A 12,192-nucleotide genomic window follows, 5' to 3' on the forward strand; every position below is an offset into this window, starting at 1 on the left:
TCCATGCCTTTGAGCCTCTTTTTTTTCCACACAGATTACACTCTGCTCCTTCTTTTCTTAGCTTTTTATCGTGCACATGTTAAACTAAACAAAGTAAAGCGAATGTAAAGTACCTGTTTCCCAGCTGACTTGTTTTCAGTGTTGCTCATGGTGAATGTTTTGCTGCTTTTCTCATAAGTGCAGTAGTGACGTGTCCAAGTGCATCCCAGAGGACCTAGGACAGAACAAATGCAGAAGAAAACACGAGTTGAGGCAAAATAATTTTTCACTGAATCACAGGCTTCTGGAAAGACTTCTGAAAATCAATTTGCAATTTTAGTGTGATAAATCAAAAGTTGTTTATTGCTGCTGATAATAATCTACCATTTGTGGTAACTCCCCCATTTGAGAGCACATCAAAGTGAATCCGTAAACAGGATGAATTATGAGTTCTGTGTGAGTGGATCTCTTCGGCAGAGGCCTGGGAGAACTCGAGACATGTTTATGGTGATGGATGTAAAACCATTCACTTGAAAGTGAAGGGGAGTGAGATGGCCTGGATGGCTGGGAGCACAGCTAGGAAGACTCACGTTTCTCCTGGACATACAAGAAGCCTTCCATCGTCCACTGGCCGGGTGGTTTATAGTCCTGATCTGCCGACCTTATCCTCTTCATCAGCTTCTCCACTTCCTGCTTGGTGCTCACAAAGTTGTTTCGTGTCTGTGTGGGAAATTTAGGGTTATGTTATCATTGTGTTATCTCTGATCTCTCAAAATGAAAACACATCTATTTTTTCTCAAAGAACAAATAAATAAAAACTATCATTAGACTTTTTAAATAATACTTTTTAGGTCATTTAAAATTAGAACACGATCTTGAAGATGTCAGCCTCTTATTTGGAGTCATAAAGGTCAATATCAGGCCATTTAATATCTCAGAGAGTGGTGAAGCAGCCTTCATTCATCCAGTTACCATTAGAGATCTCTGCATCCGAGAGAGGGTTACCGAGTGGAAACTGAAAGGGCAACAGAACTGACATATTGGGTCAGAGAGATATTTGAACCATCAGGACCTAAGTAGAGAGGACATGGTGATGGAACAAGGCGGCACTGCAGCAACTAGACTTTTACTCCCAATTCCAAGGCGTTTTTGACACACCATAAAATGGCCTACAGTTACTGCCTGCAATGCAACACTGAAAATATCGATCCTCGGCGCAGCAAAGAATTTCATTTAATCACACAGCTATCCATTTGTGAAAACTCTGCTTGTTATATCAGGGTATGATAAGCTGCAGAATCTGATTACGTGGCTGGTTGCCTTTGTGTACAACCCCCGAGGTGTTGAGACTTACGTTTTGTAGGTTGAACTGGAGCTGCTGTTTATACGGCTCAAATTCGTGAGCCAGCTCATATCCTTCATGGTAGAATGTAAACAAACCCTGAAGAAAGGCCAGGAGCTGGAATGGAACAATATTTATTGGTGAATTATCGAGTTAATAAACATTACAAGAACTTGATTGCCTATTTACATGGGCAAGTATTTTTTTAAAGGCATCTTGTAAAACAGAACATCTATTCTACACACCGAAAACATTTATAATAGCACATAATAGAATATATCCTACCTATAATATATAAGTAATCCTGCTGTTTTTCTATTGTTATTATTATTTGATAACGATGCACTTATTATGATAATGTCATCTCAATGATATGTACATTTTTTTCTATTCTACCAATCATTTTGTCAGATTTTTTTGTTACATTGTTGATGTTCACTTTTAAATCTCATGTTGAAGGAATTTGATTCTCATTATTTTTAAATTGGTAATTTATTGAACATCTTTGTACTGACAAGCAGAAAACTGAAAAAAGGATATTAGTGGAAAAAAAAATCTAATTTTACAAAAGTTTTCAGCTTTTATGGCAGACAGATATTGATCTTGTTTTCTGTAGAACACACAAACATCCATGACCATTGTGGATACATATAAATAAATAAATACATACATAAATAAAGCATAGCTATAAAGATATACTGTTACAGAGAAACAAACTGATGCCATCTCTTGCGTGAACAAGTGTGGTCCACAAACATGGAGTTGCTTTCAGTAAAACCTTCAGACACAACCACTGATTTGATTTTTGGGCTGAGGCTTGGTATATCAAATGTTCAAGGATGAACCATCTTTTCTTTGCCCAGATTCATCACACACAAGGTTGAGCCTTGTCATATTTTGAGCACTACCTGGGGCCCGGAGATTTACATTTTTGGGCCAGGGTTGTGGGTAAGTTGCCAGTGGATGTAAACAAATGGGAGTAGGACGTCTGAAACAGCTACTTTGCACCCATCTCACATTCCCAGACATTTAATAGGAAGCAAGTTTAATGTTTCCTGGTAACATCTGCACTAAAGATGTTAAAATTGACTCTACATATCTATAAAGCAGGGGCTTTCATAAAGCCTTTGATTTGCAAAAGCACTCTGTCTTCTTTTGTTTGACAGCCAATACTTCATCTAATTTTACCCACAAGCTTCCCCAAATGGATCAACTATATTACAAAGAATTTGTGATGAAGATGACAAATGTGTGGGATATACAAGTGTGGTTACATTCCTGTGAGTGCTGTATAAATGCACCTGCCTTCACTCAAGGATGATAGACATAAAAAAAAAAAGAAATGTAGTAGTAGTTACACGGATCTGGTGGTATTTTGGCTACAAGTAAAATATATCAAAGAATGAAAGCGTACTACTTCATCTTTAAAATGCAGAACTAATTTAGCAGAGAAATATATAAAACTGGCACTTCACTTACTGGCTCGACAAACTCAAATTTCTTCTTTTCTTGCACTTCTTGTATTTTGAAGACATACTCAAGGGACGCATCATAAAAGAGTTGTCTCTCCTTATCAATCTGCATATCAGCCTGAGAACGAGCAAACAAACCAGCGTTAGTGCCACAACAACGACAAGGGTCAACCTAGGAGTTAATGTTTGTATCACCACGTGGAAATAGTCTGTTGTTAGAGAGAGGGGTAAGGAGCACAGCAAAGCACACAAACAGCTTATTTTCCAAAGACACTCAGCTGACCATAAAACGGCATTATTCAAAGACATGTTGCAGGATGAGAAAATTTGTTTTTCTTTTTACCTCCTGCAGATATGCTTCCTTCTTTTTGGATGACAAGCTGAGGTGTCTCTCAAGTGTAGAGTAGTATTTCTCTGTTTCCTTATCGAACTTTTTCTTCCCCTCCTAAAAAGGTTCACAAGACACATGAAAGGCTTAAACATTACCAGAAATGTGTCACTTATTCCCTGATCTGGGGGTGCGGGAATGGATTGCCACTAGGTGGAGGTCTAACTACAGTTTCTCATGCCATTTGCCACATGTAATTTAACATTTCTGTCAATAGATTATTGCATGTCTTGAAAGTGGCTTATAACAAGCGCACAGAGGAGCAGACAATGTCGGCATATCGATAGGTCATGTGAGAATTATGCACTGTTATTCTGTTATTCACAGGCAGGTACATAACTTCACAGTGAAACCCACAGCACTGTAAATCACACATAGCATAATGCATCTGGCACTGTCACATAGCTGGCCAGTTGATGTTTGCATCTCTTTTCTTGTTCTGCTTTGCTATCCACCGACAGACACAAGTCAGTCTCAACAGTTACAAGTCCCAGAATTCAGTCAGCATGTTTCAGAAGACTCTGAAGAAGGCGCAGGAAATGGGCTTTTCATGTGAGATGCCGATCTATAAAGTATACGAACAAAGAAAGTAAACATTTTGCCCCACAGAAGATCCATTTTATAGTACTTAATCAAAATGCCCAAGCAGTGAAAACCTGTCTCAGTGAGGACATTCAAATGCCTCATCTGCAAGTCTGACCTCTAAACCAAGCTTTGCCTACTTAAAGCTCATCTCGCAATGCAAACATTCATAAAGAGGAGCGGAGAGGCAGAACAAGCGGGGGCTGGGGAAAGTGTGAGGAAACGGCCACTGTAACCAGATCCTTCTTGTTTATTTTCATTCCCATGGCCCTGAAATTTAGCAAGTCTAATCTGCTAGCTACTGATATGACCTAGAACAGCGTTCAGCCCCAGCAAACCTCAGAAATAAAACTGTGGAGGAATTCACAGTAAGACATGGTAACATTTCGACATACAACAAGAGTAAAATCAAATCAATAGATAATATAATATAGTAGCATCTCATTTTCATCTTTCTTATCACGTCTAACCCAGAAATAATCTCTTCTGCAATGAGGGAGGGGAAACAAAATCTGTTGTATATAAGCACTCTTTCCTGAAACAAAGAAAAAACTACACAGGTGGATGAGAAAATAAATATATGATTAAAAATGATGTCAGCTGACAGGAAATAAATTTCCCTTAAGGTTTTTTTTTTATTAGAGAACAAAAGGTAGCTGACTGTCTTCTCTGCCACTGTGATGTGACATTATTCTGTGAGCACGCATACAACAGAAGCCCTGGGGAAAACACAAACATGCACACAAACGCACGGACGCACATGCACACACACACTGGAGATCACATTAAATTAAGAGCTTTAGGTTTAGCTGAGCCCCACAGTCACAGCAGGAATCTCCCAGCGCTGCTGACCAGTGTGAGCACACCAGAAAAGTCCTCACAAAAAATCCCCCCAAAAACAAACCTCTCTCTGTATGTCTGGCCTAACTCTTTCACACTTACAAAGTGCAGGCAGTGACTCAGAGCTACAGTGAATATGTGAGGCAGAGCCAGCCTGATTAAGTCACCAAAGTGCTCTGCTTTGTTTTGATCCAAGCAGGACGTGTATAAACTGGTGCTACCATAATGATACCCTAGCAGAACACCAGGTGTTTCTTGGTTTGTCCATGTGTTGATCATACCCCCCAGCCCCTGGATATGTCTGTGCAATCAGAGTGGAATATGAGCATTTAAATTGCAAAAAGTCTTCAAGAGAAGGTAGTTGCAGTGCAAGGAAAAGACTTTGAAGCCCAACATGTGGGGACATAAGACATTGGGGTGGACATATATATATATATATATATGTATACCCTCAAGCACATGCAAGGTGGGAGTTTCTAACACAAACTAATGCCAGCGTTGGAGAGTAATCATCTAGCTGGGAATGAATAAAGTCAAAGCACTTCCCGACACTCTGTGGTGCACAAAACACACATGAACCTATCACTTGGGAGATTTCCTCATCTGATTGCTTTGTTCGCTCTCATGAATAAATCAGATGCAGGAAGAGAATATTCTGATGCAGATTGCTCTGTAGTGGAATTTCTAACTAGCAAAGTCTAATGTTGCTGTTAAGAGCGCTTTGATGGCAGCTGTAGTATGGGTAACTTTGCTAATTGCTAATGTAACATTGCAGGGAGGAAAGCGATGAGGAAAAACTGCAGGCGGCTTTTTTTCTGGTCATCAGGACTTCTCAGTTTGCTAAAGAAAGGATGCTGAGAACAGATATGAAGACTGCAGGAGGAATATTTGGACACTAGCTGCACATCGCTAGTTTTGACACTGGCCCTAACGAGCCTCAGGGCCATCATTTCTACGCCTCTCATCGCCATGGTAACAGATGCAAGCGGCAAGGGAGGTCGAACGTTTCTGTGCACGTGTATGCAGAGGAAAGAACCCCAGCTATCACACACTGTTACTCTACACTTCCTCATTTCTGTCCATCCTGGAAGAACACTAACATCAATGTCTAGTGAGGAATCGCATGCAGGATATCTCTTCGCTTGTTCATTTTAAACGGATTCTCTGAGCAGTGACATGAAAGGGAAAACTTTAAAACAAATCTCTATGAGCTCGTTAGAGACGGCTAATTGGACCAGGGGTCCAGAATGGTGATTAAATAGCAATAGCTGGGTTATTTTGATGTGTGATTTCACCACACAGGAGCTGGATGTGGTCCACAAAAGAGACAGAGCGATCACATGGCTGTAGTCTGAGTTCAGTTACTTTTTTGCAGTGCAGAAAAATAAATAAATAATTGTCTCCATCTTTACCTGATATCCCACCTGCTGAGAAGACAAGAAGTTGGCCAATTAGCATGAAATAATTACAACATCTGTTTCTGCAGTTTAAAAAAAAAAACAGAGAAAAGATCCTTCGTGTGTGAGGCAAAACGCAAAGCTTTAGTCTAAACAATATTCATCAGTCCTTTTGTTTTCTGGCTTTAAAGTGATAAAAATAAGAGTCCGCAATATAGTATGCATGCCTTTCCGTTTCACGGTGGGATTTTCTTGGTATATCACAGACTAACTTTTAAAGGCTGAGTAAAGATGCAGCAAGAAAAAAGCTGGTATCTTTATATCTCCAAAAGCCTTTTTCTTATTATACTCTGGAAAAGAAAATCTTTTGACAAGCTTTCCTTGAATATGCAGTAGGTCTGTATTGTAAGGATCCCTTAGGCATCTCTCCCATCAAGGTCAAGCGAAGCTTTCCTCTTACCATCTTACCACCTAATCTAGAGATAAGAAATAGGGAAAAACAACTTGAATCATTTGGACATTTGGAACTTCCTAATAAGATGACAGATTTGATGATTATTTGTTTTGGATTATATCATAGGTCAGCTTTGCTCATGACTAAGTCTGTGACTAAGAAGTTCTCTCAGGCCACACAAATTACTTTTAAGGTAACAGCATGTTATTCAGTATCTTTAGCAGGGTTTTGTATCTAAGTAATGAATATTTTTTAAAAATCATAGTTAAAATTGATATGTTATAAATTTGATTCCAGTCAGGTATGTGTTGATTGCAGAAATTTAGCAGATGGTACCAGTACCACTAGAAATTCACAGCCCTCACAGGCCAATACCCCTACTCAGTACAATGGTTGAAAGAAATGTTGGGAATCATTTTCCCCTTGAATGCTGCCACATGTGTAAGGAAAATGCATTTGTGGGTTGAGCAGCAGAGTTGAGTAAGTGGGTTACGGGAAGAAAAGAATTTCGGCAAAATCTTCTCTGCCGATGCCAAACAGTTTTTTTCTGCCATAGATTCTTGTTTGGTGTTGTTTGATCGAAATCTGAAGAAACGAGACAAATTAGCATTTTAAGAAGTTATTAATGTAACAATCACTTTCTTCTGTGTTTACAAACAGCTGTGTTTACTGTCACACTCTATACAATGATATAATGAAGAATAAACAAGCACTGCAGGCCTGGCTAGTTTATATAATGTTACCTCCTACAAATATTTCAGACTAAAGAACATATTTGATTTCACAAAGCCAACTGTCTCAGATGGTTTGATCTATTTCAGGATAACAGGGCAAAATATTACCAAAATCTCACTGCCTTATCAATGAGCTGGGACAAAGCTATCACAGCAGCTGCACTCGGCACCATCTTTCATGTTAAGTTTTTCTTTTTGCTTGTAGGCATCCTTCTTCTTTTTCGGGATGATTTCACTGTTTGCGCATAATCTGATTTAATATACTTCTTTTGCGAAAGGCAATATCTTATATATTTACAGCGAACGGCTGCTGCCTTAAAACAGGTAAAGACCGACCTCTCAAGGTCTACTGCCTTGTGAAATTCTGATGATCAGGAGAAAAAGTAATTACTTTCAGAAAGATTGTTTTAATAGTGTTTCTGCTTTATTGGGTAGGGCACAGTGGGAAGTGATGGAACAGATACGAGAATAACAAAAAGAAATGTATTCAATCTGCATCGCATTATTCATGCATTTTGTTGTTTTTGCACCACAAAGTTTGAGTCTCTGCATCATCTGCGGTGCTGTCATCTCAAGTTCTTAGGAGATATGTTTTCAAAGCTCGTTTTGTTCTTCTTACCTTATCGCCTTGTGCATTTTTTGATAAATCACTACGACACTAATAACTGACAGGCTGCTAACCTTTTTATGCAATGCATAGTATCTAGGACAGCACTTCCTTCATTGATTATACAATGGATTTTTATCTTAATACAGCTGGGATGAGTCTGTCGTTCTCGTATAGTGAACAAACACAACCACAGTCTATAAGCACAATGTAGTTAAAAGGTCAAAGCATAATTAATTAATCTGTCAACAACTAATATATTGGCTATAACTTTAATAATCAGTTGCAGTCACTATCATTTGAAGTTTTCTTGCTTTTGATGTACCCGGCCTATCATAATATACATTTTCAATAAATATTAAAAAGTATACTCATCAGTAAGTTCGGGGTGTTTGTTTATGCAGTTTCCCAGAACAGAGCAGCCTCTACTTGGTTGGAATCTGGAGTTTAACTTTGTGTCAAACCAGAAAGTCCTTTTTAAAATTTTCTATTGACAGTGGGAAGCTCAGATGTGCTGAAGTTCTCTGCCAGTAAACAGGACTTTCTGCCATTAAAATTCTTTTGCAGTCCAGTCCTAGTATGACAAGTGTGAGGCTGTGATGACCCCTAGTTTTTATTCTCAACATTCCTTTCCTCGGCATGTGTTTTAGATACCTAGGTGGGCAGGCTATAAAACCAGTGCTGGTACTCGGCTCGCCTGGCTGCCCTATATTTACCCTCTCACTTTCTTTTTAGCTCCTTCATGTTGTTTTTGTGCAACTCAGACAAACTATATCCACCCTCAAATATATCCAATACAAAAGATTCTACTGCCTTTCACGTTCAATCATTTTTATATTTTTGTCATCTATTTAAATCACGTTATTTTGTTTAATAGGTTTTATCAAATTTGCTTGTTCAACCACTACAAAATTGTGCTTCCTTACCAGGCAAGCTGTAACAAAAGTGCAGGCTTATCTGGTATTCAGATCTGGGAACTCTTGCACAGCCAGGGGACTATGTGGGAACCTGAGTCTGCATATCTTATATATATATTTTTATTTGGAAAAAAAAAGTATATCAGACATAAATTAATATTCAAAGTGAATATCAACAAAGGAGTCTGGAGGGGATCTTCAACATCCTGAGAATTTTGGAAAATGATAAAATATATTTTATCATACTTTGGTTCAAGGGCACCTGGTGGCTCAGAAAAATTAAGGAAAACCAACTCATGGCACCAATTTATTTCATATTAGTTTGCTACTCTTTTCTACAGTCTGTTCTCTATCATGGTCAGTGTAATCTTAAGCAGTAAACAATGGCTTACAAGAATACTTAAAAACAGTTATTGTGGGCTGTGGAGGGAAATGATATGATGATGATATTTGAAGCCTGTCAACTCTGCTTTGGTAATTTGGATTAACTGGCCCTTTAAATAAATCAGATAGAGAGATAACACTATATGTTTGAGAGGAAACATCTCTTCTGTGAAGTTTAACAAGACAATAATAATACCCTAACTAGTTCATTATCAGACTGCCTGCTCCCATGTTTTCATAAGTACTAATATTCTGAGAGGTCCCACTCTTTATGGTTAACATCTGTGCAATAATATAACCACATAACCACAACTGCTGTTACTGACTTTGAATTTAAGGGGGAAACTGAAACAAATATTTTTAACTTTAATAAATGGATCAGACTTTTAACATAAAAATATTCAGACTTGTCTGATCAGACAGCTGCTGCGTAACAAATTATTTCACAGTAAAACTGTGAATCTGTTTGACAGCTCCTGACTCCCGACCAGCTTGTCTGTGCTTCAACTAATTGATTGTTGTGAATAATTAATGAAGTAGTGACACATAAACCTGTACAACTCTATGTTGCCCAGGGTTTTTTTTTTTTGGTTTTTTTAAATGAAGTGTTTCAAAAGTTCTGCTGGTGGGAGAGGTATGCTCACTTCACATTTTCATGGCTGCGATGAGAGCTAAAAGAGCAGGGTAGAAGTAAAGGCAGTTTGTCTTCTTTGGCTCTTGTAAGGCCAGACAGTGTCTAGTCTGTAATATAAAAACATGTTAAATCCACCTCCGTGCTGTACTGCATGGAACATTCCATTGTCAATTCTGGGATCCAGTGCCAGGTGAGCAAGCCAGATTAAATCAGGCAGACAGGACCAAAACTATGAGCTGACAGGAGAATTCACCATCTTTTCCCACTGCCATAACCCATGCTTTTACAGAAAGCTAATTGTTGGCTTGTTGTTAGCAATGGCTAACGGAAGGAGCTAGCTATTTCTCGCTTTTAAATAGCTCAAAAATCCCTAATATAATTACGGATAAGTTGAACTTTTTTGAAACTCTCTAAATGAAATGTCATTTATTTTTTAGTGTAAAAAACACTTCACAATTGGCTACTCTATGGCGTTACACAAAGTCATCCTACACTGCATTACACTAGAAGAGATCTGAAGACTGATCTGATGAGTTTATGCTCTCAGTAGAACTTCTTTGTAAATCTTGGCCACACTATGTTTAGACTTGTCTATGGTATGCTGGTTAGCTAACTACTTATGATTGACGAGTCATTAGCCAATGAGCAAGCAGTCCATTCCTCTTTGTTACATCCTGTTCTTTGAAACCGAGATGCTAACGGTGAAAACGCTTATCTTCAGGCTCAAAAGCAGGACTTTAGAAATCAGCAGTTGACATCACTGTAGCTATAATCATCTTTTATACTGTCTATGGGCCAGCCCTGTTTTCCAGTATTTTAATACCATTTAAAGTATATTGGATACAAGTAAAAGTTCTCAGTCAAGTGCACGAAAAGAGGCACTTACCTACATCTAGTGACTGATTGAAAAATTCCAAGGTTAATGAAGGTATAAAAATATACTGTTCCTATCTGTGTGATTGCAAATGTTTTGCCCACAGCTGGCAGGTGTATCCCCAGGCCACTTTAATTGATCCCTTGACTCAGCAGCATATTTTAGGATAATGCAGCATAGATGGAAATGTCATATCTAATCTAGTTAAGAATCATCTGATGTCTAACCACGCTTTGTACAGTAGGACCTTGCAAATTATTGGTGGCCATCTGTATCCCAATTGGGTCTATTTGCACTAATTCCTCACACTCAGCAAGTGTGGGACCATCCACAGTGCCCCTAATGTTGAAGACGATCTTTGAAGGAAATATAATAGTGTCAAAATTTCAGACAGGAAGAATGCCACCCACAGTCAGACACCCCCTGGTATTTCCTTGACAAAGTGTCCCTGGGGCCTATTTAAATTTCGAGGTCTGACAACCACTAAATACACACACATTACCCCCCTAAATGTGCACAAAGCTTTCTAGTACTAATTTAACATCAGCTCTATGTGACACTTCAGGTCCACTTTTGAAAAAAAAAATCATAAAATATTAATGAATATTCATTAAACACAAATGAATATTACAGATGTTTTAGAAGTTGAACACTAAACATGGTGAACAAAGCAAACTGTTCATCATATTTACTCTTCATTAAGTAAACTGTGGTCACTGTAGCAGTATAAATAAACCGAAACTAGGCTCATTCTCAATTCTTATTTCAGTTCTGAAAGTATTGTTTGTGTTACCTGGGAAAGCAGCAGAAACATATACCTGAGAGTAAAAAGAAGAAGTGTAACAACAATTTCAGTTCTACATCACAGTCTGGCAGCCAGTGCATATGGTACTCCAGTGAAAATATGTGATTGTTTGAGTTCTGGAAGCATGTGTATTTACAGTAGACTGCACTGAAGTTTGAGGGGGTTCATTCCAAATATTTGGATCAGCCTTGTGCTAAGCAGACCGTGCCTAATATGTCCTATAGTGCTGCAGTCAATCTGCTAGTGAGTTGCTGCTATGGAAGTGTTGTGCTTGTGCCTAAGAAGCTGATACAGTGGTACGTAACCTCTTTGGGATTACTCGCAGCACACCCATATAAGGCAAGAGCTCCCAATTTGTCCACCTTATGTTCTCAGACATGAAATGCAGTAACTGGAAGGGTCAGACAGCCTGCAGATCTCTCCAGATTCTCGGAACAGTGGAAAGTTGCTCAGCCACTCGTGATGTCAGCCTTTTATCTCACTCTAGTTGGGCTAATGTTTAGCGGGGGATAGGCCGTAGGAGGAGAGAGCCATTAGGAGAAAGTGGTCGGAGGAAATAAGCAGCAGTGGGAGTGACAGGGGCTGTGGCTTTTAAGGAACCATTTTATAAACATAGTCAGTCAATGCAATTGCACTGAAACTGTGATGGGGAAGTGAAAGAAAGAAATGGAAGCAAAATGTGCTTTTTCATTATGGTAGATACATGTGATGCCTAAGACATGAAGTGACATTGGTTATTTGGTCTGGACAGAAGAAGGAGATGATTTATGTTCACACCTCAGC

The 12,192-nt window shown here is 38.7% G+C and overlaps 1 protein-coding gene across 2 annotated transcripts in view; it reads right to left on the reverse strand.

Moving 5' to 3' along the window:
* The window catches only part of LOC134641294 (rho GTPase-activating protein 42), an 81,203-nt gene that overhangs the window by 17,819 nt on the left and 51,192 nt on the right, over nt 1-12,192 (reverse strand). For both annotated transcript variants that reach the window (XM_063493648.1, XM_063493647.1), the window contains exons 5-9: nt 3,137-3,238; nt 2,801-2,911; nt 1,334-1,438; nt 570-699; nt 114-214 (exon numbers count right to left, since the gene is read on the reverse strand). In XM_063493648.1, coding sequence (XP_063349718.1) covers nt 114-214; nt 570-699; nt 1,334-1,438; nt 2,801-2,911; nt 3,137-3,238 — 549 coding nt within the window. The remainder of the gene's footprint in view (nt 1-113; nt 215-569; nt 700-1,333; nt 1,439-2,800; nt 2,912-3,136; nt 3,239-12,192) is intronic.

This window comes from Pelmatolapia mariae, linkage group LG14, assembly GCF_036321145.2.
Source record: "Pelmatolapia mariae isolate MD_Pm_ZW linkage group LG14, Pm_UMD_F_2, whole genome shotgun sequence".
In the NCBI taxonomy this organism is placed as follows: Eukaryota; Metazoa; Chordata; class Actinopteri; order Cichliformes; family Cichlidae; genus Pelmatolapia; species Pelmatolapia mariae.